This window comes from Ochotona curzoniae, unplaced genomic scaffold (assembly GCF_017591425.1).
Source record: "Ochotona curzoniae isolate NIBS_2020 unplaced genomic scaffold, NIBS_Ocur_1.0 contig_64, whole genome shotgun sequence".
Classification (NCBI taxonomy): domain Eukaryota; kingdom Metazoa; phylum Chordata; class Mammalia; order Lagomorpha; family Ochotonidae; genus Ochotona; species Ochotona curzoniae.
The window spans coordinates 12,252,658-12,278,200 of record NW_024466502.1 but is presented as its reverse complement, the minus strand read 5'-3'; the positions used below and the strand labels follow the sequence as shown (position 1 = coordinate 12,278,200).

The 25,543-nt window shown below is 44.1% G+C and overlaps 1 protein-coding gene across 7 annotated transcripts in view; it reads right to left on the bottom strand.

The window, feature by feature from the left end:
* ABCC4 (ATP binding cassette subfamily C member 4) overlaps positions 1 to 25,543 on the bottom strand; it is a 234,314-nt gene that overhangs the window by 17,519 nt on the left and 191,252 nt on the right. For all 7 annotated transcript variants that reach the window (XM_040991240.1, XM_040991237.1, XM_040991242.1 and 4 more), the window contains 4 exons: positions 24,700 to 24,855; positions 16,176 to 16,265; positions 8,184 to 8,356; positions 7,374 to 7,479 (listed from right to left, as the gene is read on the bottom strand). In XM_040991240.1, the coding sequence (XP_040847174.1) occupies positions 7,374 to 7,479; positions 8,184 to 8,356; positions 16,176 to 16,265; positions 24,700 to 24,855 (525 nt within the window). The remainder of the gene's footprint in view (positions 1 to 7,373; positions 7,480 to 8,183; positions 8,357 to 16,175; positions 16,266 to 24,699; positions 24,856 to 25,543) is intronic.

The window sequence follows — 25,543 nt, the reverse complement described above, 5'->3', positions numbered from 1 at the left end:
CAAATTCATGTCTGCAGGCAAGAGAGAGCACTGTGAGAAAAAAGCATGGAGAGGAGGGCAAAGGTCTGAGATTCATTAATATTTAACACTGGAAAAGGGAAAGAAAGATGCAACAAAGGCACATGGGGTTAAAACAAGTCAGCACATCAAGAATAGAATTTTACCTTTTGGCTTTTACAGTTGCTGATTTGATCAAACACCTTCAATTTTTTTAGAAAAAGTAAACACAAACTCAAAATACACATTTGTTTCATTTTTTGGGGGGGGGCACCGAAAAATGGACAGAATTCATTTTGAGGGTTATCTTAACATCTCTCTTCTCTGTCGGAGAAGCCTCCAGATGTCTCCCACGGTGTCTGTACCGCTCCAACAAGACCTAGGCACAGCCATCAAGTGAAGCACACGGGAATGCCAATGAGATAGCTCTCCCTCGGCCCCAGATCTCGCCAGGAATGCCAACCTCAAATCACTTGCTGCTCTCCAATAGATTAAGGAAAAAATGCATTCTATCGGGTGAGTCAGGCAGTTACATAAGCTCAAAGGAGGTGATTATCAACCTAACTATCTGCAGACAGCAGAGGAAGCTGTCCTAGATGTAAAAAGTAAAGTGGACCCGATTGCAAAATGATTTAATCCATCTTAATTAGTAGCATGCCATCAGTGATGGTAGGGTGGGCTTCTCCAAGTGCTGCTGTGCCCGGTTTGTGTTCTCTGCCTCCAGAGGAGCTTCTTCCTCATCCCTGACCACCTGCATGAAATGTCTCAGTGTAGGAAAAAATTATTATTGTTGTTGAATGGGGGAATGGATAAGAGATCTTCCATCTGTTGATTTATCCCCCAGTTCCTGGCCACCACTGTCACCAGGCTGACGTTATAGCTAGTAACTCCATCAGGATCTCCTACATGGGAGCAGCGACCCAAGAACTTGAGCCCTTATGGAGGTGGAATGGAAAGTGGAGGTGAGAACTGAATCCAGCATTCTGATATGGGATGCAGGAGACCCAAGTGGTGGGAAGCTTATCTGCTCCAACATCCACCGTTCTCATTTATTTTTTAAGCTTATTTATTTATTGGAAAGGAAGATATACAGAGAGGAGACACAGAGAGAAAGATCTTCTGTCCATTGGTTCACTCCTGAATGGCTGCAGTGGCTGGAGTTAAGCTGATCTGAAGCCCGGAGCCAGGAGCCTTGCCCAGGTCTACCATGTGGGTGCAGGCTCCCAAAGCCCCAGGTGGTCCTCAAATGCTTTCCTAGGCTGTGGGCAGGGAGCTGGATGGGAAGTGGAGCAGCTAAGACACAAACCAGCACCCACCATGAGATCCTGGCATGTGCAAGGCAAGGACTTTAGCTACTAGGCTATCATACCAGGCTCTCTCGGCTTATTTTTAAAGGAGTAATTTTTCTTTTCTTTTTTTTTTTTAACCTTCTGCAATATTCTCAGTATGGCCAGGATATGTATGATAGAAAATATCCATGAAGATTAAAACATGAGTCGAGCTTAAATAAAAACCAAATGATCCACCAGTTGCTGTGCTTTTCCAGACAGGTGTATTACATCAGTTTCTAGTTTTGTTTTCCTCGGCAAAAGCTCTAACAGCAAGATTTGAGGTTAGAAAGCAGAGGGAAGCCGACAAGTCTGGAAGATTTTCTGTCGTCAGAAGGGCTACTGTCTGCATGGCTCACCGTTGGTTTGACTTCCCTGTAATTCATTCCCAAAGCATTCCCCGCCTACTGACAGAGATAACACTGAACACAGGCCTCAAAACTAGAGGCATGCCTTACTCAGTTGACTGGACGTGAACTGAGGGTACTGGAAGGATGGAGAGGAAAGACTGTGCTATCAGCTAAGAAAACAGGTGGCAAGAAGCCAGCGCATCCCAAGGGCTATAGGGAAGGGGCTGTCTTTGATGGAAGGAGGGTAGCACCAGGAGAAAGGATTTCTAATGTGTCTGCTCTGCTGTTTTGTGGCAACTGAGCAAACAAGCAAGATTAAATTGGCCGCCAATATGACTACCTTGTGTTACATAAAGTTAGAAGTGAGAAAACATCTTCATAACATAGGATTCGAAGCCGAGCGCCTTAATGGCTCTTAATGAACCAAAAACTCCCTCTGGAGAGCCAGCACATAAACAAAGCGATTAATGAGGTCGCAGTTGTTTCCCAACAAGCCTTTTGTCTGATTTACATAGTCAACAAAACCATCTGCAGCCGCCTTTGCGGAGCGTCAGCGTTGCTGCAGGAGGCGGTCAGGGCTCTCCGTGCCTGCAACTACAAGACTTGACAGGGCAGTGGTGGCAGCACCTCTGCCCCATCACTTGGCAGCCTCACTCCAGCCTGGCCCTTTCCTCTGGAGAAGGAAAAAAAAAATCACTTGTTTTCGGGAAAGGAAATAAGTATTCCTAAAGCAAGCTGGAGATAAGCTTTGCTTCAAGGAACTAAGGTTTGAGAAAGAACATTACTGGGTTATTTTATTTGCTGAACTGAAAGCCATTCGATGACCAGAAAGAAAGTATACAACAAAAGAGGGCCTCTACCTGGCATGGGCGCAGTAAGGGGCCAGTTCCTCTGAAGCTACAAAAAAGGAAACCTCTTGGGGTCCCCAACGTCAAGTTCTGCATGCCCTATCAGAGACATCAGCAAAGAAATGAACCTCAAGTAGCCAAGGTTTCAATTCCTGGTGGCACCCGTGGGCTGTCGCTGGGGGCCTCCTGGCCTTGGAACTAAAGATCCTCCAACACTGGAGTTGTGAGTGGTGAAGCGCAAGGTCATCTTAGAGGTCACCTGCTAACAAAGAGCCCTGGCATCCCTCCTTTCCATCAGCTTCTCCCCTCGTGTCCTCATCCTTCCAGAGCTCGGCCCTCACCCTATAAATCACTACTGACCCCTTTCCTCGCATCCCACATTCAGTCCTGGGTGCCCCTGGCTGGTTACTTACCCTCAACCCATCTGTGTTACCTGTCCAGGGTGAGCACTTTGGTTCAGGACACCAACATCAGGAAGAATGAGGGTAGAGAGGACACAGTCCTCACTCAGAATGGACGAGCATCTTAAGAACCAAAACTTGTCTCTGTGGCTTCAACTATGACAAGGACAGGGAGGGAGAAACTGACAAGACCACAAAGGGGAGAAGGGCTGACTGCAAATTGCTTTATAAAACACACAGTGGGGGTGTGGGGGCAGCAGTATAGTCAATGTCTTAAGCTACTGCCTATAGCAGTGGCATTGCGCATGGGCACTGGTTCAAGACCAAGGTATTCCACTTCCAATTCAGCCTCCTGCTAATGGGCCTGGGAAAGCAGCAGAGGATGACACAAGTACTTGGGTCCCTGCACCAATGCGGGATGCCTTGAAGAAGCTCCTGACTCCTGCCTATGGCCTGGTCTAGCCCTGGCTACAGGGGCAATTTAGGGAGCAAACCAGTGGGTGGAAGATCTGTCTTCACCTCTCTGTAACTCTGACTTTCAAATACATAAAATAAATTTTTAGAAAACCACACATACGGACAATGATTCAGAGAGAAAAAAAAAATGTAAGTGTTCAAAATTTCCTAGAAAACATTGGTAGGTAGAGCATGAAGCAACTTGGCCCAAGCAGCAGGAGAGATGATTGCTTCAGGGGTTTCTGGTGGACCAGGAGGCCACGTGTGTGCATCAAATGCTGACTGAGAAGTAGAATGGGTAGATGACAATTCTGTCAAGTGCTATGGCTCCTTGCCGTCTCCCTGGTTAGCAGGATGTTTCAAAGTGACAGCATTTCTAAGTCTTAGACAGTAATACCCCAGGTACTGTGCTGCTCAAGCACCACAAAGTATGCCTGGCTCACTCAGAAGCAAAGGGTTTATCTGGACTGGATCCCTGACTCTGCTGAAGATCAGGTGGCTTTCTGCCGGGAATCCATGGAGTGGGCCGAGGGCTTCCAATCAACGATTACAGTGCCACTCAGCTCCTGTAGAAGTGACAGGGAACAAACGGAAATGAAGGAACAAGATGGCTATTAGGGCGGTTGTGGGTCAGCCCGGCTCATCTCCCGTTCTGGCTTGTTTTTCCCAGGGTAGCTGCAGAATGTGCAGATTCTTAGAAGGAGGGACAGCCTAGATGCGCAGGGCCTCACTCACGTCCTTCCCACGTTAGGCTGTATTTGAAGCTAGGGAGAAACTGCCCACGCAAGTTCCAGCCTTGCTCCTCTAGTCCCAGTAGCATGAGGTCCTTCAGAGTTTACCAAGTGAGTCTTGTGGTCCCCAAGGTACATAAACCACAGCAGGCTGCCTTGTGGGGTTTTCTTGGCTGAAGGGCAAGTGACACAGTGGACTATCCTTCCTGACCAGCCTTCTTAAGTAGTGCAGGATTGACCCACGATAGCTTGTGTGCTAAGGACCCTGCTACTGCCCTGTAAGTAAGCTTGCTTTTCATGTAACTCATGGCATGTGTGTGTGGTCTCCACAGACACGGGCACCAACTGACAAATGCAGCCCAGGCCGTGGACAGAAGTGTGTAACCTCCTCTCTCAGGGGGTTGGCACAGGTTGGTGTCCTTTGGTGTCCTCTTTGAAGTAGTACCCCCTGGCCCCCAGCATTGGTTAACACTAGGTCTATTCACAAAGAAGTTACCTGTCAATTGGCCATACAAGAACACAGACTGAAGGCAGACTGAAGCAGAAAGGGTGTGCAAAGCTAAAGATGTTCAAAGCCTTAATTTTGAGTCACTGTCCTGTTTCTTGAAAAGTCACACAATCACACACCACAGTCTGAGGGAGTGGCCTGTACCTGCTGTGGATCGGCCCCACTGCCTCAAGCTCACCATAGCCTGGTTGGGACTACGCCACTCCTCCTAATGCTCTGGGGAGTATGGCACAGGCTAAAGACACAGCTTCAACACTGACAGTATGGGGTTTGCTCAAATGTCCCTAGTAAGGCTCCCATTTGACCATGCTTATGGGGTAGACAGGAAGTAACAGTCTAGAAACTTCCCCCCAAAATCAAAAGAGGAACATCCATAGTTATTAGACACAAGAAGTCTGGACCATTTAAATAGCTGAGTAAACTCCACCAGTTATTTCTGATGCACTACATGGGTCTTGTTAAACTTGATTCTTTCTTTGTCACTTTATCAGTGACAGTGGCTGGGGTCCACAAGTTAGATGATAATCAGTCCATTACCGCAGGTTGAGGTTGGATTGAAAATAACTTGCATTGGGGTCAATGCTGTGGCATGGCAAATAAAGCTGTTGTCTAAAGTACGAGCATCCCATATTGGTGCTTGTGGAGTTCCGTCAGCTGCACTTCCAATCTAGCTTTTTGCTAATGTACCTGGGGAAGTAGCAGAGGCATGGCCAAATGTGTGGGTCTCCACATTCATGTGAGAAGTCTGGGGAAGATCCTAGCTCTTGACTTGAGACCCACCAGCTGCAGCAGTTGAACCATCTGGGAAGTGAACCAGTGGATGGAAGCTCTTGCTCTCTTTCCAAGTAAATAAGTCAGTAAGAAAGGAAAGGAAAGAAGTAAAGAAAAGAAAAGAATTTGTATAAGTCTGCAATGTGGCACAACTGCTTGCAATGCCAGGCCCACATCAGAGCAGCCAGAGCACAGGTACAAGTCCTGAAGCTCTGCTTATTTTCTAGCTGCCTGCCTGGGAAGGCAGCAGAAGATGGCCAATTACTTGGACGCTTGCTATCCACAGGAGAGACTTGAAAGGAGTTCCTGGCTGCTAACTTTGGTCTGGCCCAGCTACGACCACCATGGTCATTTGGAAGAGCAGAAGATACAAGATCTTTTCTACATCTTTGTCTTTTAAATTAAAAAAAAAAGTAAATCTCTTTTCCAAAAAGACAAGAAAAGAATCTGTATTATTATGGGCTTGTTTCAGCCATATATTTCTCCTTTGAGGAATGTTTTTCTTACAATTTTATAAAGCCACAACGTAAGATTTATTAAAGCTGAGTAAGCGTGTGTGTGTGTGTGTGTGTGTGTGTGTGTGTGTGTAAGCTATTTTTACTTGTGGGGTAAAACAGAAGGTTTGCTACACGTGTAACACAGAAAGATTAGATTAAGCTGGGTGACATATCTAGAGCCTCACTTTCATCATTGTTTTGATAAAACATTTGAGATTTACTCCCAATTACTGATTGTAGTCACTTTATCATGGATTCAATCTCACAACTTACTTGTCCTAAATTAAACTTGGAACCCTTCGACCAATCTCTCCATCTCCTTCTTCCCCACCCTCGGCCTCTGATAAAATTATCGCAGACTCTACTCTGTGCCCAGCCTATCTTACTTGGCGCAGTATCTTCCAGGTCAATGCATGGTGTTGCAAACAAACAGGACCACCGTCTTGCTTTTTAAAGGCTAAGCAGTACTTCGTTATTTATGTATACCACATTTTCCCATCCGTTCATCCACTGGACACTTAGGTTGACTTTGTAATCTTGGCTACTGTGACTAACACTGCAACGAACATGGACAGTATTGATATTCCCTCACCACACTGAGCTCAATTTCTTTGGATATATGCCCATTAATGGAACTGATGAATTGGGTTACATAGTAGTTTCAATTTTAGTTTTTTTAATATAAAAATATATTTCTGTATAAAGTCATATTCTTAAAACATTTATTTACAAATTTGTTAGACTGACAGCCAGACACAGAGGGCTCCCATCTACTGGTCTCTCGCCCACATGTCCTCAGGACTGGGCCAGGCTTGGGACATCAAGCTGGGTGTCTCCCGTGAGCAGCGCCTCAGATGTCACCTGCCTCCCCAGGTCTGCCTTAGCAGGAAGATGGAATCAGGAGCCAAGAATTAAAGCCAGGCACGCTAATGGGGAACCTGAGAATCTCCAATGACACCCTGACAGGTCAAGACCAGTCCCTCCTTGAGGAACCTGAATACCATATGAGTTCACCTTCTCAACACCACGTGCAGCAGGTGTTTTTCTGAAAATGGTCTAACCATTGCTCTCCCCTCCCAGATATCCCCCAAACTGAGAAATTTCGTAGCCTTACCCAACAACTTCCTGCTGGTTCTAATAAAAGACTGAATTTTTTATGACAAAAATCTCACACACTGAAACAACCATGACACAATGAAAGCAATCATGTCCCATCGGCCTGTAGTACGACCCAGCATCACGAGCCCGTGTTTGGAACACTGTCATCAGTTGGCTATGCAAAACACAAGGCAATTCAAATCAATATCTAGTATAAAAACAGGCACAGCTGTCTGGGAATGTAATCTCTAATAGCAGTGAATGTCGTCTTATTGCTGGGCATCAGAGGGAACAGGAAAAGAAGATTAACTTTTAAAGGATTTCCATTAAGTTTCGATAGCAAGAAAACTAAAAGCGGAAGTGGTGTAATGCCACTGCGGGGACTCACCATGATCTTATCGCTGTCGATGATGGTGTTGAGGCGATGTGCAATGGTCAGCACGGTGCACTGCTCGAACTTCTCCCGGATCTTCTTCTGTATCAGCTCATCGGTTCTGGAATCCAAGAAGTAAAATTCATCTCAATAAAGGCAGCAGAAATCGACTCAAGGTAGGTTATGTAACAATCTTTTAAGAAAATACTTGTTTTTATTGGAAAGGTCGATTTACAAAGAAAAGGAGAGACAGAGAAAATTTTTCCACCCACTAGTTCACCCCCAAGTGGCTACAATGGCTGGAGCAGAGTCAATCTGCAGCCAGGAGCCAGGAGCTTCTTCTAGGTCTTCCACATGGGTGCAGGGTCCTAAGGATCCTGGTGCATGCAAGCAAGGACGTTAGCCACTAAGGCACTGTGCCAGGCTCCATGTAATAATGTTTTTTTTTTTTAAATCAATATTTTGACATGATCTTGTTTTAAAAAAAACCATTATCAACAGTCTGCTCAAAAACTTATTCTTTATCTTTCTGTCACACAAACACAAATGAAACTTAATTTTTGTTATTTTTAATATAATGGAAACTATGTTTACCTACAAATTGCTTTAAACTATGCAGTGTTGCATTAAAGAATAGAACTTCCTTAACATGCCAAATGCTATCAATAGCACAAGAAAGCATTTATTGGTCTCTTCCCATTTTCTTAGAATTAATGTCCTTAACATATCTCCCCGGGGAATTAACATTTGTAAGCATTATTCAATGGCTTCCATGCACTACACACAACATTCAGATTCGGTTCCCCACTGAATTCAGCACTGTACCTTGGGTCCACATTTGCTGTTGCTTCATCAATAATCAATATTCGATTTTTCCTGAGAATGGCCCTGGCAAGGCACACCAACTGTCTCTGCCCAACACTAAAGTTAGATCCCGACTCTGCTAGTTCCGTGTCCATTTTGCCAGGAAGATCTTCGATGGTTTCTTTAAGTTGCACCTGCAGATGTTGAAAAAAGAATGATGTTTTCCTCCACAAGACACTACTTAAGACAACGCACTTAGAGGTTAGAGAAGTGAGTCCTGGCTGCAAGATCTCTCCCTGTCTGTGACTCTGATTTTCAGGTAAATTAAAATTAAATAATTAATTCACATACATATATTTTAAAAATTATTTATTTCTTTACTTACTTATTGAAAGTTAGATTTACAGAGAGGATGAGAGACAGAGAGAAAGATCTTCCATCCACTAATTCACTCCCCAAGTAGCCACAGCAGCCAGAGCAGAGCCAATCCAAAGCCAGCAGCTAGGAGTTTCTTCCAGGTTGCCATGCCAGGCCCATAAATTAATATTTAAAAGGCAAAGCAAAACAAAATCCTGTGAAGTCCTATATAATGTGCTTTGGAAAGTTTATGGAATTAAATGGCGAGTTTAGGGCCTGGTGCAATAGCCTAGCAGCTCAAAGTCCTCGCTTTGAATGAGCTGGGATCCCATATGGGTGTAGGTTCTAATCCTGGTGAACCCACTGACCATCCAGCTCCCAGAAGAGATTCTGGACTCTTGGCTTCGGATCGGATCAGTTCTGGCCGTTGTAGTCGCTTGAGGAGTAAATTATCGGGCAGAAGATCTTCCTCTCTGTCTCTCCTCCTCTCTGTATATTTGACTTAAATAAATAAATAAAATAGCTAACTAACTAAATAAAGTTTATTTTCATGAAAAAATGTAGTTTGAAATTAATCTTCATTTCATTTGCAAGGTGGAAAAGGGGTGAGAGGGAGAGACTGAGAAACGGGGTGGGGGAGGGTAGAGGGGAGAGAGATGTTAACACTTTTTGGCTTACTCTCAAAGTGCCTGCTATAGCCAGCGCTGGGTCAGGCTGAAGCCAGGAGGCCCAAACTCAACCTGGTCTCTCACAGGGGTGGGAGGACACAAACACCTGAGCAATCCCAGCTGTCCCCCAGGGTTGCCAGGAAGCTGGATTGGAAGCAGAGTAGCGGAGACTCAAAGCAAGCACTCCTACATGGGATGTACCTGCCCCAAGTGATTTAATGGCCTGTTCCACAAGTCCACACCTAGTGAACATTTTAGAAGGTTTTTGTATGTGTGTATATATGTATATATTTAAAGACACACAGAGAGTAGGAGGAGCATGCGTGTCTTCCCATCTACTGCAAAGGCTGAGTGTGAGGCTGATGCTGAAGCTGGGAACCAGGTCTTCTCTATCCAACTCTCCTGCCATTACTACAGCCTCAAAGGGTCTATGTTAGCAGCAAACCAAACCAGGAGCCAAAGCCTGGGATCAATCCCAGGCACTCAACTATGGGACATGAGCGTATTTATATGCAGGCTAAACATTCACCCTGAAAATATTTCAAACCCACACATAACCTGTTTTTCTAATACACATTTTTCCATGAATTTTTTGGAGACCCCTCATTCCATACTTGTAAAAGCCACGTGACAGTGAGAGTTAGTTCCAAGTAATATTTAGTAGAAACAGAATACAGTCAACTCAGATCAGAAATGTGTTGCTTGAAGAGTACCCCAGTGAGCCCCAAGATGCTGGTCTGTTTCCATCCATATGTAGCCTCTCCATGCTGTGCCCTTCCTTTCATTAAGGAATTCCCAGGATCTTAAATAAAATCCTTATTTTGGTAGGACACAGGAAGGTTAAAAAAAATTCCTTCTTTAATTTCTAGTTGAAAACAACTGCCAAAATCTACAAAGAGCAAAATGGCGCTTGCCTAATGGCTAGAAGATTAAGAGGCTCCAGTGAACTTTGAAGGGGTCAAAAATGTTTTAAAACTGGATTGCTGTGATGGTTGCACAACTCTACATGTTTACCAAAACTGCTCATCACAATTACTTACAGAGGGATTTCCAGAACACACATTTCATTTAAATCTCAGAGCCCTCCATTACCTGAACTCCATCTGCCAGGTGGCATCCACCAAGAACTCTCTCAAAAACAAACTCCCTCTCCCAACACAGAACACATTTCTGTGTGTTTTAAGGCAAGTTTCTCAAAGTATATTCTACATATAAGTTAGTATGATGAAAGCAAAAAATTAAAAACAAAGAAAATGACTCTATAAAGAATAGTGTAATAATCCTACAGGCATGTAACCACTTGGAAGATTTTACTTAACGGAAAAATGAGGCGAAAATACAAACAGTAAGACATGGTATCCACTATGTAACAAAACTGGAGCCTGTTGTGGGGACAGTGCTCCCCCAAGCATGATCCTGCATGTAAGAGCAGCCAAGTACGACAGCTCACGGAAGCCAGGACACAGCATAATATCTTCCTGCTTCCAGAAGATGGAGTGTTTAATCCATCTCCATAAAACTGGTTCATTTCAAAAAATATCTGGAGAAATTTCATAGAACAAAAACCAAACTTAGGGTCTCCTTGAGACACAGAGGTCAGAGTCAACCTAGCTCACCTGAGAAGGCTGATGAGTGATGGGAAAGACGCAGGTGCACAGAACTGCAATGTCAAACAACACACCAAGGGGAAATGAGCAAAGTGTTCACAGAACCACCTACCGTAAACTAATAATGTGACTTGGAGCTGCACCCCTGAGGAGTCAAGAGCAAGTGCTCCGAGGCAAGGCTGGACATGATAAGGGTATTCAGTGTTGGGAATCAGGTAAATATTATGTAAAATCTGAAGTCTAAGATTAAAAAAAGTCTATGCATGGATTTCAAATACAGCTTACGAAAAAAAAAAAAATGTGTGTATTGGTGCAGTTAAGACCCTGCGCTGAAGATTCTAAAATGGGAGATGTCAGCTTTGTCGAGGTCCCCTCCATAACAAGGGAGAGGCCTCATCAAGGGTCCCCTCTTATAAAATGTATTCAAAGGCCTGTATATATCCAAGGTGGCTGAACTGGATAAAAGTGGTGGCGAAGATTTTATCAGCTTTCTCGACACGGTAGTCCAGTGGCTAAAGTACTCGCCTTGCATGCGCTGGGATCCCATATGGGCATTGATTTGATAATACTGGACTATGCAGATGGATCTCTCTCATGGCTGCAGTCATGCTGGAAGAAATACACTGGAAGAAATATCCTCAGCCTTATCTCTAAATAAGGTGACATATCAACCAAGATGGTATGCTGGACCTTCCTTCAGGCTGTCCATGTCCACCCCACAGGAATAAGGGCCATGAGGAACACTCCGCCTTCATTTATGAGGATCGGGATGAGGCCCTCCGCAGCATCATCATTCATGCTCAAGTTCTCATCACGGCTCGGAACAGAGGAAGAGCCCAGTAGAGGCAACGGAACACAGTGACACGACTGACAACCGGAGACATCTCAAAGTTTGTTAGATAACAGTGTTGTACTGCTCTTCAGCTTTCTGGATGAGATACCTGAATTATGTCATGTAAGAAATGTCTTGGGCCCGGCGTGGTGGCGCAGTGGTTAAGGTCCTCGCCTTGCACGCCCGGGATCCCATATGGGCGCCGGTTCTAATCCCGGCAGCCCTGCTTCCCATCCAGCTCCCTGCCTGTGGCCCGGGAAGGCAGTCGAGGACAGCCCAAAGCTTTGGGACTCTGCACCCGCGTGGGAGACCCGGAAGAGGCTTCTGGCTTTGGATCGGCATAGCATCGGCCGTTGCGCTCACTTGGGGAGTGAATCATCAGACGGAAGATCTTCCTCTCTGTCTATCCGCTTTTCCAATAAAAATAAAATAAATCTTTAAAAAAAAAAAGAAATGTCTTGATCCTTAGGGAACACAAATTTACATATTTAGGTGGGAATTGCACCTTAGTGGACATGTCCTTAATTCACCTTCAGATGATTCAACAAAGAGATCACAAAAGAGAGGAATCAAACGCGGCGAGCTATGGACAACTGCGGAATCTAGGTGAGCGGTCTAGGTGAAGTGGTAACCAACCTACTGTTTGGCATTTTCAAAAATAAAAAAATGAAACTTTAGAAATACCCTAGGCTTGAGTCCCTCTTGGCTGCCGACTAGACCGATCCCTAAGCTTTCTCCTTCTTGGCTTCCTGGCCTGTGAATAAGATCATATTGTTATTGTAAGGAAGACATCCATCTCTTAACATGTTGGCGTATACAATGAGTCTGTCTGTATGTGTGTTGCTGAAAGTGACAGAAGAAATGGGCAGATGGAAAAAAAATCAATATATTTGCCTATTACTGATGATGGTATCAGCCAGCAGTTTGTCTGCTTCTTCCATTTTTGTCACCGCATTTCTCGGTGCCTAACATTATAATACACTTAGGCACTTACTTATCTTCTACTTTCCCCACAAGATGTTAAGCTCCAAGAGAAAGGAGCTTTTATCTCTTGATAAATCCACAAAGCTTATATGAAAATTCCTCTCTTGCTGAATGAATGAATAAAGCTACAATAACAGCTCATTTTGTGTCATGTCTATTTCCAAAAAATTAATAAACCCATGTTAGGTTATTCCAGGTGCAAGAGATATAAATTAAACAACTTTCAAGTTGATTTTCCACAAATTTTATGATGTACCCTCATATAAGCAATACAAAAATCATTTTTATTAAAAGTTCTTTTTAGAGAACTGCAATGTTATAAAGCTTAATTAGCACCATGCTCTCTTAATATTTTTAAAATTTGGAAAGTACTGTAAAAATTAAAATTTCATGAAAAAAATTAAGTAGTAGTATTTAAAATGATATATCTTTGTATAAAGTACACCAGATTACTTCTAAGCTTAGAAAAACAGCAATATAATGGAACTGCAAATTATACACTCAACTTATAGAAATTACATTTCTATCAACACAATTATTTTTTGAGTAAACCAAAATGTGCATTCTATCTACCAAGTGCTGGCACTTCTTACAGAATAATTTTGATGTCAGGTTCTGTCCCATGTTCGTAGAACTTTCTGACTTTATAAAAAGAAGGCTGGGCCAGAAAAAGGAGAGACAGAAATGTAATCAGTAATGAACAGATGAGGATGAGCTCTGAGTAGAACACCGCCAATGGGAAGTGAAGGGACAGCCTGTCCATCGAGATCCAAGGCCTAGGGGACTGGGGTGCGGGGTGTGGAGGATAAGGAACGGAACAGTCCTTTTGAGCTGTGCTCACTGTTGGTCTCCTGTCTAAGGAAGTACACTTGTATTCCAAGATACCATCAACATCAAACATAATTGGATGATTTCTTTACTGTTTGACATGACATACCTGACTCTTAGTGGTCTACCCTTTAGTAAGGTTGTTTTATCGCAGAATTAACAATAAGCTGCTGATTCAGTCAGAATTTTATCTATTGTGATCTTGATATCTTTCCTTGATAAGCTGTTACCAATCTTTAGTCACTGTAACTGCTATAACTTCTGCTACTGTACTACTGCAGTAACTGCTGTTACTATTTCTTGATGTCCCCAATTAGTACTCATTCTACTGAACTTTCTTTGACCCATCGCTGACTGTTTACACAACATTTGAGACATTTTTCAGCACACCTAATAGTAAATATCCAAGATGATATGGGTAACATTCTCGACATCTATCCCCCTCTCAATGCCAGGGATCTGGCAAGCTTTCCGGCCACCTGTCCTACCTTCTCCAAGACAGCAGGGGCAAGAAGACACAAGAGCATTTTTTCTACATGTCTTTTTATGTGAACTTAATAAACAGGTAAAATCAGCAGTCCTAGGAGCGTAGATATAATTTAGAAGATAGGAGTTTCTCAGGACACACGATCTCTTGTCTTGTACGGAAGAAAGGCATGAAGACAGACTGACACAGAAACTCAGGAAAACTTGAATATTCTCTGCTTGGGGCTCTCCAGATAAAACACATCCGCATCACACATGTACACGTGTGTGTGTGTGTGTGCACAGAGCTCATCATACTGGCAATCTCAAGGTCATACCGTTCTTAAAATTTTTCTTGGGTGAGAGGATGTATTTCTTTCAGAGGCACAGAGGCAGACAGATGCTGCTGGTTCAAACCCCAAAAGGCAGAGGCAGGCTAGGCCAAACCTGGGGCTTGGGAATCCAGTCCTGGTCTCCCACATGGGTAGCATGGATTCAACAGCCTGAGACCGTCACCTGCTGCTTTCCAGATGTGCATTACCAGGCAGCTGGAATCATAGGCAGAGCCACGATTCAAACACAAGCAACGCAATATAAGACTCAGTTGCCTTAACCCAAAGAAACTGCCCACCCTGTTAGTCCTCATCTCACCAAAGGAAGCTCTGAGGTTCCATGGACTCCTGACATACCACAAACAGCCAGCCTCTACAAACCTGTGGTCATGGAACTCTACAACCTGGACAAATCTACAGACTTCACGTGCTACGAAAGCATTCACTACATGTTACAGGCAGGCCTGCAACACATCCCTGTTTATTTCTAATTACAGAAAAACACCAAATGCAGGCTTAATAAATATAGACCTTAGTGGAAAAGACCACTTGTACAGTCTCATCGTTTCTGAAAGGTTACGGAATTTTCGCTACTGCTGCTGAAGTTGCCAATAAGTTACAGCCAAATTCTAAGGTGGATTTTGATAGGGCTGGCTCCTAATTAACACTGCTTCATCTGTACGGAACAATGTGTCTCTTAAAGTAATTTCACTATCTGACAATCCGTGAAGAGAAACCTAGGTTCTGAAGCAAAGAGAGAAAAATAATTTTCCAGAAGCTCCAGTTCTTTTAGGGCGTGTCAGAACTTCACTATGTCAGAAATACACTAATTTCAAGCAGGACGAAGGGAAGCAAAAGACCCGTTTAAGAAAAATAAAATCCATGGTTGCTGGAAAGCAGGGTAGGTGTGTAAAGACCTGGCATCAACATGCCTTATAAACATGAATTCCTGGCAGGGGCTGTCGGGTCTCCACAGGGCCTGCCTCACGGGAAACCCATCTAAAAACGTAGATTGCGGAATTATCTCTAGGAGGGAGACAACGAAAAGTGCATCCATTCCAAACACCAAAAACAACAGTGAGGAACTGACGTGTGATTGTGCCTTTTTCTTCATAATATATTTTTTTAAAGAAATAAGCCATACATCTCCAAAACGAAGAAATCAACCATTCGGCACATATTTATTTAATGCTTACTTTTCAAAAACAAAAAGACCAAGTTAGGTCTTACGTGTTATTATGGCTTCTACCATCAAGAGGTTTAGCACCAATCTGCAGACATTCGAGATGCAAAATAATTAGCATTAAAAGACCCACACAAACAGCACCCTAACAATCAAAATCCTTTTCATGCAAGGGAAAGGAAGTTGAAAATGCAGCCCCAGGAGCAATCAATGCAGAAACAGACAGATCAGAACAGGATTTCAGCCGGGCTCTGCTTCCGTCAGCTGCGCTCACTCCACTGCACTGAAATGACTTTTCCAGTCGGTCATGATTATCACGTGCTAACTATATTGTTGGCCTTCATAAACTCTTAGGAAATTAGAAAGCATTTTATACGTCCAATTTCATTTTTTATTCAGTTAGCAAGGGAAAACTGTCCCGGCTCCTTCTTAGTTTTTCCCTGAGAATGGAGTGGTAACAAACACACCAGTGGCTTTTTCTCATGGGCAGAATTTCAACCCATCTATACAGCTCTGAGTATTTTAAGTGCTCTGCCCGCAACACGTAAGATAGCATGTCTAGTTGCCTTGGACTACAATTTGGAAATTAAAAATGAGAATATGAGATATTTCTTGTGTTATCCATGTTATCACTGTTCTCCTGGGTGATGAACAAAATTAAGCCAATAGGCTTCTCTTAACTGCCAGCAATGCTGTTAACACACACACATATACACTGATGCTAACAAATTAAGGATAATTGCGCTTGGTAAATTACCTCTTCAAGGGCATTCCACAGCTCCTCGTCTGTGTGCTCACCAAACGGATCCAGGTTTTTCCTCATTGTTCCAGTGAATAAAACAGGCTCCTATGCATCAAGAGAGTCAGTATCATTACTACAGCCTCTTTTTAATCCCAAGGCTAACTTGCAGAATAAAATTAAAATACAAAAGCATCCCCAACAAAATCCCAAATTTACCATAATCACTGATGGTTAGGTGTTAAATGCCTATTTACAAAACATCTCTATTACTTTCCCATCATGTCAAGTATGCGCCAAAACATCTTCCGGGCCACAGAACACTAACAAAAGAGATGGCGGTAGCGGGTCATCTTAAAAAAGGAAATAAAGACGCTTTCCTAGCTCAACAGGAAGTATAGGCTGTGATTATTGAGGGCCTTCACATACCAAGAACCCTAAAAATGAGCCGTATGCTGGGAGTTCACCAGCAGCGTGATGAAATTTGTGCCTCCAAACAAAAATGATAAAATATTTTCATATTTGTGCTGAAGCTGACTGGGAATCTTTCCACATGTCCCGACGGGGCATTCGGCTCAGGAGGACATTTGTTCACGCAGCCACGGCTTCAGATTCTGCACCAGGCGGTCAGAACCTAAAGAATAACTCAAAGGGTAGGGTAATCTGAAACTCATTGCGAAGCAAGGCATGGAATAGAACTATTTCTATTTAATTAGCTCTTCTAATGCGTGTAGTTCAGGAGCTACCTTGCTCTCGAAATGCATGCCTCTTTCTGGATTTCAAGACCAACATCTTGTACAGAAACTGATATTAGCTTCGTTCAGATTACTCCTGGACTCCAGTATCGCAGGCCACAAGCCCAATGTGCTTCTATCGAAGAACCAGACAGAGTACACAGCCCCAGTCTGACAAGGCAACACCCCAGTGGCTGCTCTCTGGGTACTGCAGAACTGCTCACGAGAGCCATGAGCCTTAAACCTCATCTGGCCACAGAGCTGGACTCTTCCCCTCCGACTTCTCAAAAGCCCAAGAGAGAAGTTGAGGAGGCAGCTATTTCTTCTCTCCAGCCATGAATTCTGCACTCAGCAAGATGCTGATACTCGTCCCTAGTGCCTCAGAGTTAAGACGGGTGAGGGGAAAACAGCTGGGTAAGGCAAAGGGTGTGCCACCAAAAGTTGTGTAGCCCATAGGACAATTCCCCATTGAAAAAACTGTACAAAATTGATGAAATCACCAATGACCTTCTTAAAGGGTTAACAACAAACATCACTGTTTATACAAAATTATAGGATGATCATCGGGTTGCACGGAAAAAATTCCAAAAGCTAGATTTAAAGTCTCCCTTAAAACGACTGAATTTAAGGTCTAAGACGAACATAAGCAACCGAGAAATTTCTTGGCAGGAGTGTAACCATCACTCTACTTACACTTCTGTTACTGCAATGACCACCTCTAAGATGCCAACATGCTAAGTGATTCCTCCTTCATTGCCTAGATGAAGTTTACAGAAATGAAGTGGCCAGGTGAGGGAGGCTGCACCCACCTCCTCAGCAGGGCTCTCAACTGTGGGCAGCAGCCACATGGGTTTCAGAGGGATGACACCTAAACATTGATGAAGAACTGCAGCTTATGTTTGGGGTGGTCACAATCGCAGCCCATTGCGCTACGGCTCAGGTTTCTCAGCGGGGGCTTGTGCAACACCTGCAGCTGCTTACAGGAGCTCTGCACACCGCCTGGGACCCTTACTCCACAGATCCGAACAGGGTTCTGTCATTATCACTCACTGCTGACTGATGAAAACGGGACAAAAGTTGAGTGTAAGCATTTCCCCCTGCTGAAAGGGACCTCAATTAAATCTATCCTGTCAACTCATGGGGAAATATTGGGCAATTACTCATGTTTATTTTGCAATACCAGATGGAAGAACATAATATAGTGAACAAGATGATTTTTTCCTTGTTGTGACATGCCAAATAATATCACTTAATAAGGAGGAAAATTTCAATCAAAACTTGTTGAATGAAAGGACTGATTTAATGCAACATTAACTGACCGAGGCTATATTTTTCTTTAAAATCAGCATGCAATTTGTTAACAATGTCTGGTTTCAAGAGTCAGTGTATTTTATGCACACTGTTCATTCTGGCTTCCACTCAATCTACTTCTGTCCATTTGCCAAATAAGAAATCACTCTACTACCTTCAAAAGATAGTGAAGTGCTCATGTAGACATATACCTGAAGAGCAGGTAAAGGTCAAGTTAATTATCATTTCTAATAGATATTATTATTTAAAGAACCCATCTCCATGCAATGATGTTAATAAACTAAACTCATAAAGAAGTGTTGTAAAAATGTTTGCCGCCAGAATATTTCAGTGCACGGGTTTCTGGGAAGAATACAACCTTGACAGATCATATTAATGTAGACAACATGTGTAAGCCTAAGTGTAATTCATTCATTCATGCTTAAACTTTATTTTTTTTAAAGATTTAAATTCCAGTCAGCTGGCACATTATGACCAGGAAAACAAATGCTCTTTTTCGTTAAAATATGGTAAACAGAACACATCAGTAGCACACTTGCTTTTCAATACAATGGAAAGTTTGTACTTATCATTATCATTATTATTTTTTTAATCTCCGGAGTCATGCTCAGTAGTCACTTCATCCTGTTACTAATCTAACACAAGTTCGTACAAGGCATGTGACCCAAAAATGGCCACACAGAATCAAAGCATTTAACGCAGTAAACGGATAATCCCTGCATACAACTGCAAGACTGAAAACTCGTCCTACCAGCCCCTTTGTATCCATGGCAGGATACAAAGGAAGACAAGCCTCTCATTATCTCAAGAAACTCTACCCAGACACTGAAGACGATCTGGGGCCAAGACAAAAAAAGAAAATACCCAGGTAGTTACAAACCACCAGGAGACAGCACAACACTTCACTGTCCCCTAACCTGTTTTTGGGTCCCTAGCCAGAACACTTCTGTGAACTAAAACCCAGGGGCTAGCCCTGAAGTTCGCCTGGTGGCCTCAAAGCTACCTTCCCACGTGCAGCCCAGGGTTCTTCAGGGGCAACTCATCTCCCAGGCTCCAGGAGGGGATCACCTGAAGTCACTTTCAATCTCAGGTCCTCTCCTTTTTTTCCTTTATAAATCCGTAGCCTCTGAATGAACCGATCGTCTTCTATTTTCAGAAGAAAAGCACATTGTTCTCCAACAAAGGAAGAAGAATTTAAGTCGTGTAAAGTCTTCTTTAGATACAAAAAGGTCACCAGCTCCAGGGGGGCAGTTCCAGGGGTTTAATGAAGACTTCAGTGTGCAGAAACAAAGCTGCCACTGCAGCAGGCTCGGATCCAATTGTATTTTCTTTTTTTTTTTTACTGGTAACAGCATACCCATCTCTTTTGCTCTTTGAGTTTTGCACTCAAAAAGAAAAAAAAAAATCAGGTAATAATAAAAGAAGAAGGCTTAACGAGACACAGCTCTAGTTAACCTTTGCAACCTACTGAAGGGAGAGCACTCGCAGAGCAGAAACACCAAGAACTAGAGAGGACTGTTTAAGAAACACTGCTTGGCTCTGATCTATTAAATACATAAAAAGGCATCTGTTTAATCATGATAAAGATTACAGCTGTTGATGTGTGCCAACCCTTAAGGTGCTATCATAAATGTTGACTTTGTATGGAATTACTCTTCAATTGAAAGCATTTGCTTTGTGCCAAACAGGATAGGGGCTCTGTGAGAAAAAAAAAATCCAAAGACAATTTTGAAATCCATTTTGCCCGATCTTAGTGATAAGAATGCCAGACCCTGAAGGCAGCCTCACTCTACAGGCTCCCCTTACACAGCACATTTAGCCACTGTTGGGCACAGCTTCCCATCTTGCTTAAGGAAATGAGTTGGGAAGCGTTTCCACCGTTGGATTACTCCTAACACTTTGAATGTGACATCAGGAATCCAGTTTTTAAAAAAGATTTATTTATTTTTATTGGATAGTCAGATATACAGAGAGGAGAAACAGAAAGGAAGATCTTCTGTCCATTGATTCACTCCCCAATTAGCCACAACAGCCAGAGCTGACCCAATCAGAATCCAGGAGCCAGGAGCTTCTTCTGGGTCTCCCATGTGGGTACAAAGTCTGGAACATTCAAAAGCGGGGCGGGGGGGGGGGGACTTTAACCACTAGGCTACTGCGCCAGACCCAGGAGTCCACTCTTAATGGAGAGAGAAGTTGTTCTGAAACAGGCCTTCAAAGACTGGTGGTGAGTGTGTAAGTCACCACCTCACATGCCTGGAACCAGGTCACTGAGCCCTAAATCTGCATTGCTCTTTGTGGGCTCATCAGTGACAAAGGATCCTGTGCCATCAGTCAAGGGGTCGAACCCTATTCACTAGGGAAGGGCTGCGCCATGCCCCTGTGGCGGAGTTCCCTCCCAACAGGGTAGGCTCCCTAAATCAGGAAACTTGGGACACAAAAGGCACTACTCCCCACTCCCGGGGTGACAGAGATTTGTGATTCCTGCAGTGCAGCCAGGAGCCTTCAAGTCAGGTCAAGTCTCCCGATCCAGAGGCTTTCGCCCCCTCTGCAGCCGGCAGGTGAAGAAAGACTGCAACCAGGCAAAGCACGGCCCGGGTTGTCCTGACGCTCATGAACCTGTGACACAGACACGAGCAAATCCCTGCTTCAAAAATAATTTTCTTTTCATGCCAAGGGTTGATTTTTTTTTTCTGGCAAATAATCATAAACAATTCTTGTCTTTCAACCACCTAACTGTGCAGACTAGACAAAGCTGCCAGAGAAGTCATCTTTCAACTTCGCTCTGTGCTTGTTCTCCTCTGTTACGTCGCGACAATTCTGTCTTAGAGTGGCAGACAGGAACAGCAGGTAGAAGGAAGGATGAGACTTTCTGTTCAATCAACGTCCACAGAAGAAAACCCAATCAGATTTGGAGTCCGCCAGTCCCGAGTTCTGACTCTGCTGCTGTCGGCTGTTTCCTTTTAGAGAAGTGGTGGATCGGCCTGACTCCCAGCTTCCGTCCTGGACCGCAGGGCTCACGCCGTGCACCTTGTAGGGGCTGATGTGAGAATCAATGACAAACCAGTTTTCTGGCATGGGGGTGACAGGCAGCAGGAGGCCCACCAAGCCAGGAGGACAGAAAGGCACGCTATCTTTCAACGTGCAGGTGCAACCAATGGATCATGAAATCAATTCTGTGGCTCGTGACCATCATTTTGTCTTTATATGAAGTAGAATAGAATGGCTATAATAGAAAATATCAGAGTGCAGGGAACAGTCACACTGTTTTGTGAAGTATCTGTTTCCACGTGCGTGTGTGTGTGTGTGTGTACGCGTGCATGCTTCCAGCCATGCCCCCATGGGTCTTAGGGCAGATCTCCTACGGCGGATGCTGTTTTACAGTCTAAGAGAGTGTCCAGCAGGAACCAAGGGTCTCTCTTACATCCAGCCCGAGTTTATGCTCTGCTTGCTGACTTGTTAAGTCGGCGAAGCTCCGGGGGACTCAGTTTCCAAATCTGTTCCATGAGGAAGACAAAAGAGCTGTGGTGGGGACTCCGTGAGAGGTCTGAGTGAAAGAAAGCGAAAGCAAATGTTCGGAATTGATTACTGCTTGTGTCACTTGTCAGGGACTCCACTGGAGCCATGAAAATGAGAGAAACGGCGTGGTCCTCCAGGACTGGCAAAAAATAGTAAGGAATGCTGGCAGGCAGGAGAAAAATGTCAGTGCTCTCCGTGGGGCCTGCCAAGTATTCACGGGGTGGAGGGCACTGGGTTGCAAAGCTGGGAGGACTGGGCGGGATAAAGGCAGAAAACACAAAACAAAAGTCACGTCTCACCTCCTGCTTCTTGTGAGAAAGTCACAAATTGGGCCTGAGTTTTTTTTTTTCTTTAAATCTATTGAGTGCCTCTTGTTTCTTTTCTTTTTTGCCACTTCACATAACGTATATAAACAACTTTGTTTGAAGAAAACCACCGAAGATCACGAAAATATAAACAGAAATGAGCAAGCCAACTCCTTCCAGGAGGTGTTATCAGAAGGTCCCTACCCCAACTCTTAATAACAGATGCTGTTTACTGAACAATTCCAAGAATTAGGCACCAGGCCATTTTCTTGTCCAGGTAAATCGGCACGGCATTTACCAAACTTGGTATGAGGAGGGACAGCGGAGCCTGCAGTAACTTCATCAAGCTTGTACCTTCATAGGAGGCAGAGGGGACATCAAACGTGGTCTTGTGGACACTCAGTGCTGGCTGTGAAAGTGGTCCCACCTGGGATGTTCATGGCTTCCCTGTCTGCATCCACTCCAGACTTCGCCTTTTACTACCCAACGTGGTGCCTTGGAGACAAAGGCACACACAGCTGGAGAATAAAGGTTTTGTGTTTACAATGCTTGGCGATCATGATGTACACGGATACGAAGCTCAGTGCTGTTTTGTAAGCACTCTCTACAGTGCATACACAGAGCGTCTGCTCCAAAGCAGGGTGGAAACCCATGGAACGGAACCAAAAGCTGGTGATGTCAAGGTGTGCTTAGTTTTTGCTCAGATGTGCTTCCAAAACAGCTCCGGCGGAGCCAAGAATCATCTAACGCTACTTCTTTATTTAGAGTTCTTTCATGTATGCAAGCATAGAACCACTTCTTATTAAGAAGCATTAAAACTAACACAGGGCATGTTTCTCCATCCTTTCATCCAGGGATATGAAAGCACTTTACAGACACGCCCATCATCTCTGCAAAGTGACTTGGATTTGGCCTATTTCTGGGATGGGGACAACCCAAATATAAGTGGAAGTTAAGTGGTCCTTTCCTACCACAGCCACCAAGTCCTGCTTCTCGTGGCCAGAAGGACCCTTAACTACTGAAAATTACCTTTTTTTTTTTCTGATAGGCTATACAACATGGAGTGTGGCATTTCCCACCCTAAACAGTTTAAAGTGTACGGTTCAATGTCTCAGCATTCGGCAGCTCACTCCCCTCTGCATCAGCAAACAATGCACATCCATGCTCCCCCTTCTCTCAGCTGCTGGCGGTCATCGTTCTTTCTGTCTCCAGAAACGTCACTACCTCGGGTGCCACGTCATTAGCAGAATCACCCAGTCCTTGTCCTTTTGTTACTGTCCTGCTGCATTTGGCATGATGCCTTCAAGGTTCATCTGTGCTGTAATGAGTCTGAGAATTTCCTTCATTTTGAAGATCCAGAGATAGTCCACTTTATGGACATAGTACATTTTATTTAGACCTTTATCCTGTGGATATACATTTGAGTTATTATGGCTCAATATGTTATGAACTGCTATGCACAAAGTTATTAAACTATCTCCTTGAGACCCTGCTTTCCATCTTTTTTGGGTATCACTCAGAACAGGAACTGCTGGATTATTTGGTAATTTCACCTTTAATGCTTTGAGGAACATTCCTTTTATTATCCACAGTAGCTGCAACATTTTACACTCCACTAACAGAGCATATGGGTTCTAATTTCTCCATGTTCTCATCAACACTTAGTATATTCTGCTTTTTTTTTTTTGTCTTTATATTACTCATCCTAATGAATAGGTAGTTGTTTCCCACTGTGGTTCAGTTATCTTGACCTCACAATCAATGATGGCAACCCTAATTTTCTCACGGCTGGTGGTGGGTAGGAATAGCTGCCCCAGGTTATAAAGTAGAAGCCTCATATTCCTTCTCTTGGAGGGTCATGTTCTCTATGCTTCCAAGCAAACAAGCAGCTAAACACTCTACACTCCCTTGCCAGGGAGCCTGCTTACCTGGCATTTTTTCTCTGTAGCCCTCATCTTGAGAGGGAGTGTGTATGTGTGTGTGTGTGTGTGTGTGTGTGTGTTCCTCAGCTCCTTTGATGGCCAGATCACAGCAGAGTGTAAAAAACCCCAAATCAGAAACTCCCAACAGCAGCAAGTCTGGAGTTGAATGCACAGAAGCGTCAAAGCACAGGGCAGGGGTAGGGAGGCCCCGCAGCTGCAGGCCCCAGGCCTGTGGGGACAAAGTCCACTGCCCAGGGCCATGTACCTGGAGAACTACCCAGTGAATACTTCCTGTGACTACAGCATCTGTGCTGCACAGAATCCAACCTCACTGCTGGGAAGAAGCAGAACAAGAGAAAACGGCACTGCAGCCCAGGCAGAGGAGGGGCAGGAGAGCAGCTGAGAATTCACTCCATAGAGACAGGCTCAGTGCTCACAACAGCTCCCAGGGGCAGCTATACAGGCGACCGGAAGTGCCTTCCCATGTCCTTCCTCTCCATCCTGTACCACCTCCTTGGCTGAAATCACCAATTAGTTAAATATCTCTGTCTTTTTTTCTAACTTACACCCGCAACACCAAATGAACAGGAAAATCAGCCCAGGTATCTCATGCTAATCCCTCTTGAAGCTACTTGCTATGGTAGGGAGAAAGATCAATCCTTTCCTCCAATTAAAAAAAAAGCAATAAAATTAAAGGCAATTAAACTTCGGTGCCCTTATAAAAGGCACAGTGAGAACGCTCCGACTTGCCTACCTGAGGTATGATGGACATTTTCTTCCTTAAATCGTGAAGTCCAATTTCAGTTGTCAAGATCTTATCGATCCAAATTTTACCTTCAGGTTCTGACAATCTGAAAAGGGCTGAGATGAGGGAACTTTTTCCAGCTCCTGTTCTTCCCACAATGCCAACCTACAAAGAGATCCAGGAGGAGGGATTAAGAACAACAAAGCAACAGGCAACACAGCTAGGAGAAAACTCTGGTCTTGGAGATGAAGCAAGGAGTGCTCAGCTTCAGCACCGCTGATGTTTGGGGCTGACAACTCTGCCCAAAGTGGGATGTTTACCAGAATCTATTAACTGGTAAACTGATATTAGATGCCAGGAATACCCCCTTACCACCAACAACAAAACGTGACATGCAGCCATGTCAGGCACTGGTAATGTCTAATGGGGAGCAAAAACTGCCTCAGCTGAGATTCAATGAAGAAACAAGAGTTAAAATGAACAATCTGTCTTGTGGCAATGGAAAGGGAATGACAAAAGAAGCTGATTTAAAGATGAGCTGTACTTCTGGAATCTGGGCATTAAAAAAATTATTTGAGAGTTAAAGAAAGAGACAGAGAGATCTTTTATCCACTGGTTTATTCCCGAAATGGTCACAAGAGGCCAGAGTTGGACTAGGCCGAGGCCAGGAGCCTGGGATTCCACTCAGATCTCTGCCATGGGTTGCAGAGCACAAGCACTCGGTCATCTGCTGCTGCTCTTCCAGGCACATCAGCACGGTGCTGGATCAGAAGCAGAGCAGCCAGGATGTAAGGGCTGCTGGAGTTGCAGACAGCGGTCTAATCCATGGCACCACAACGCTGACCCTGGCACT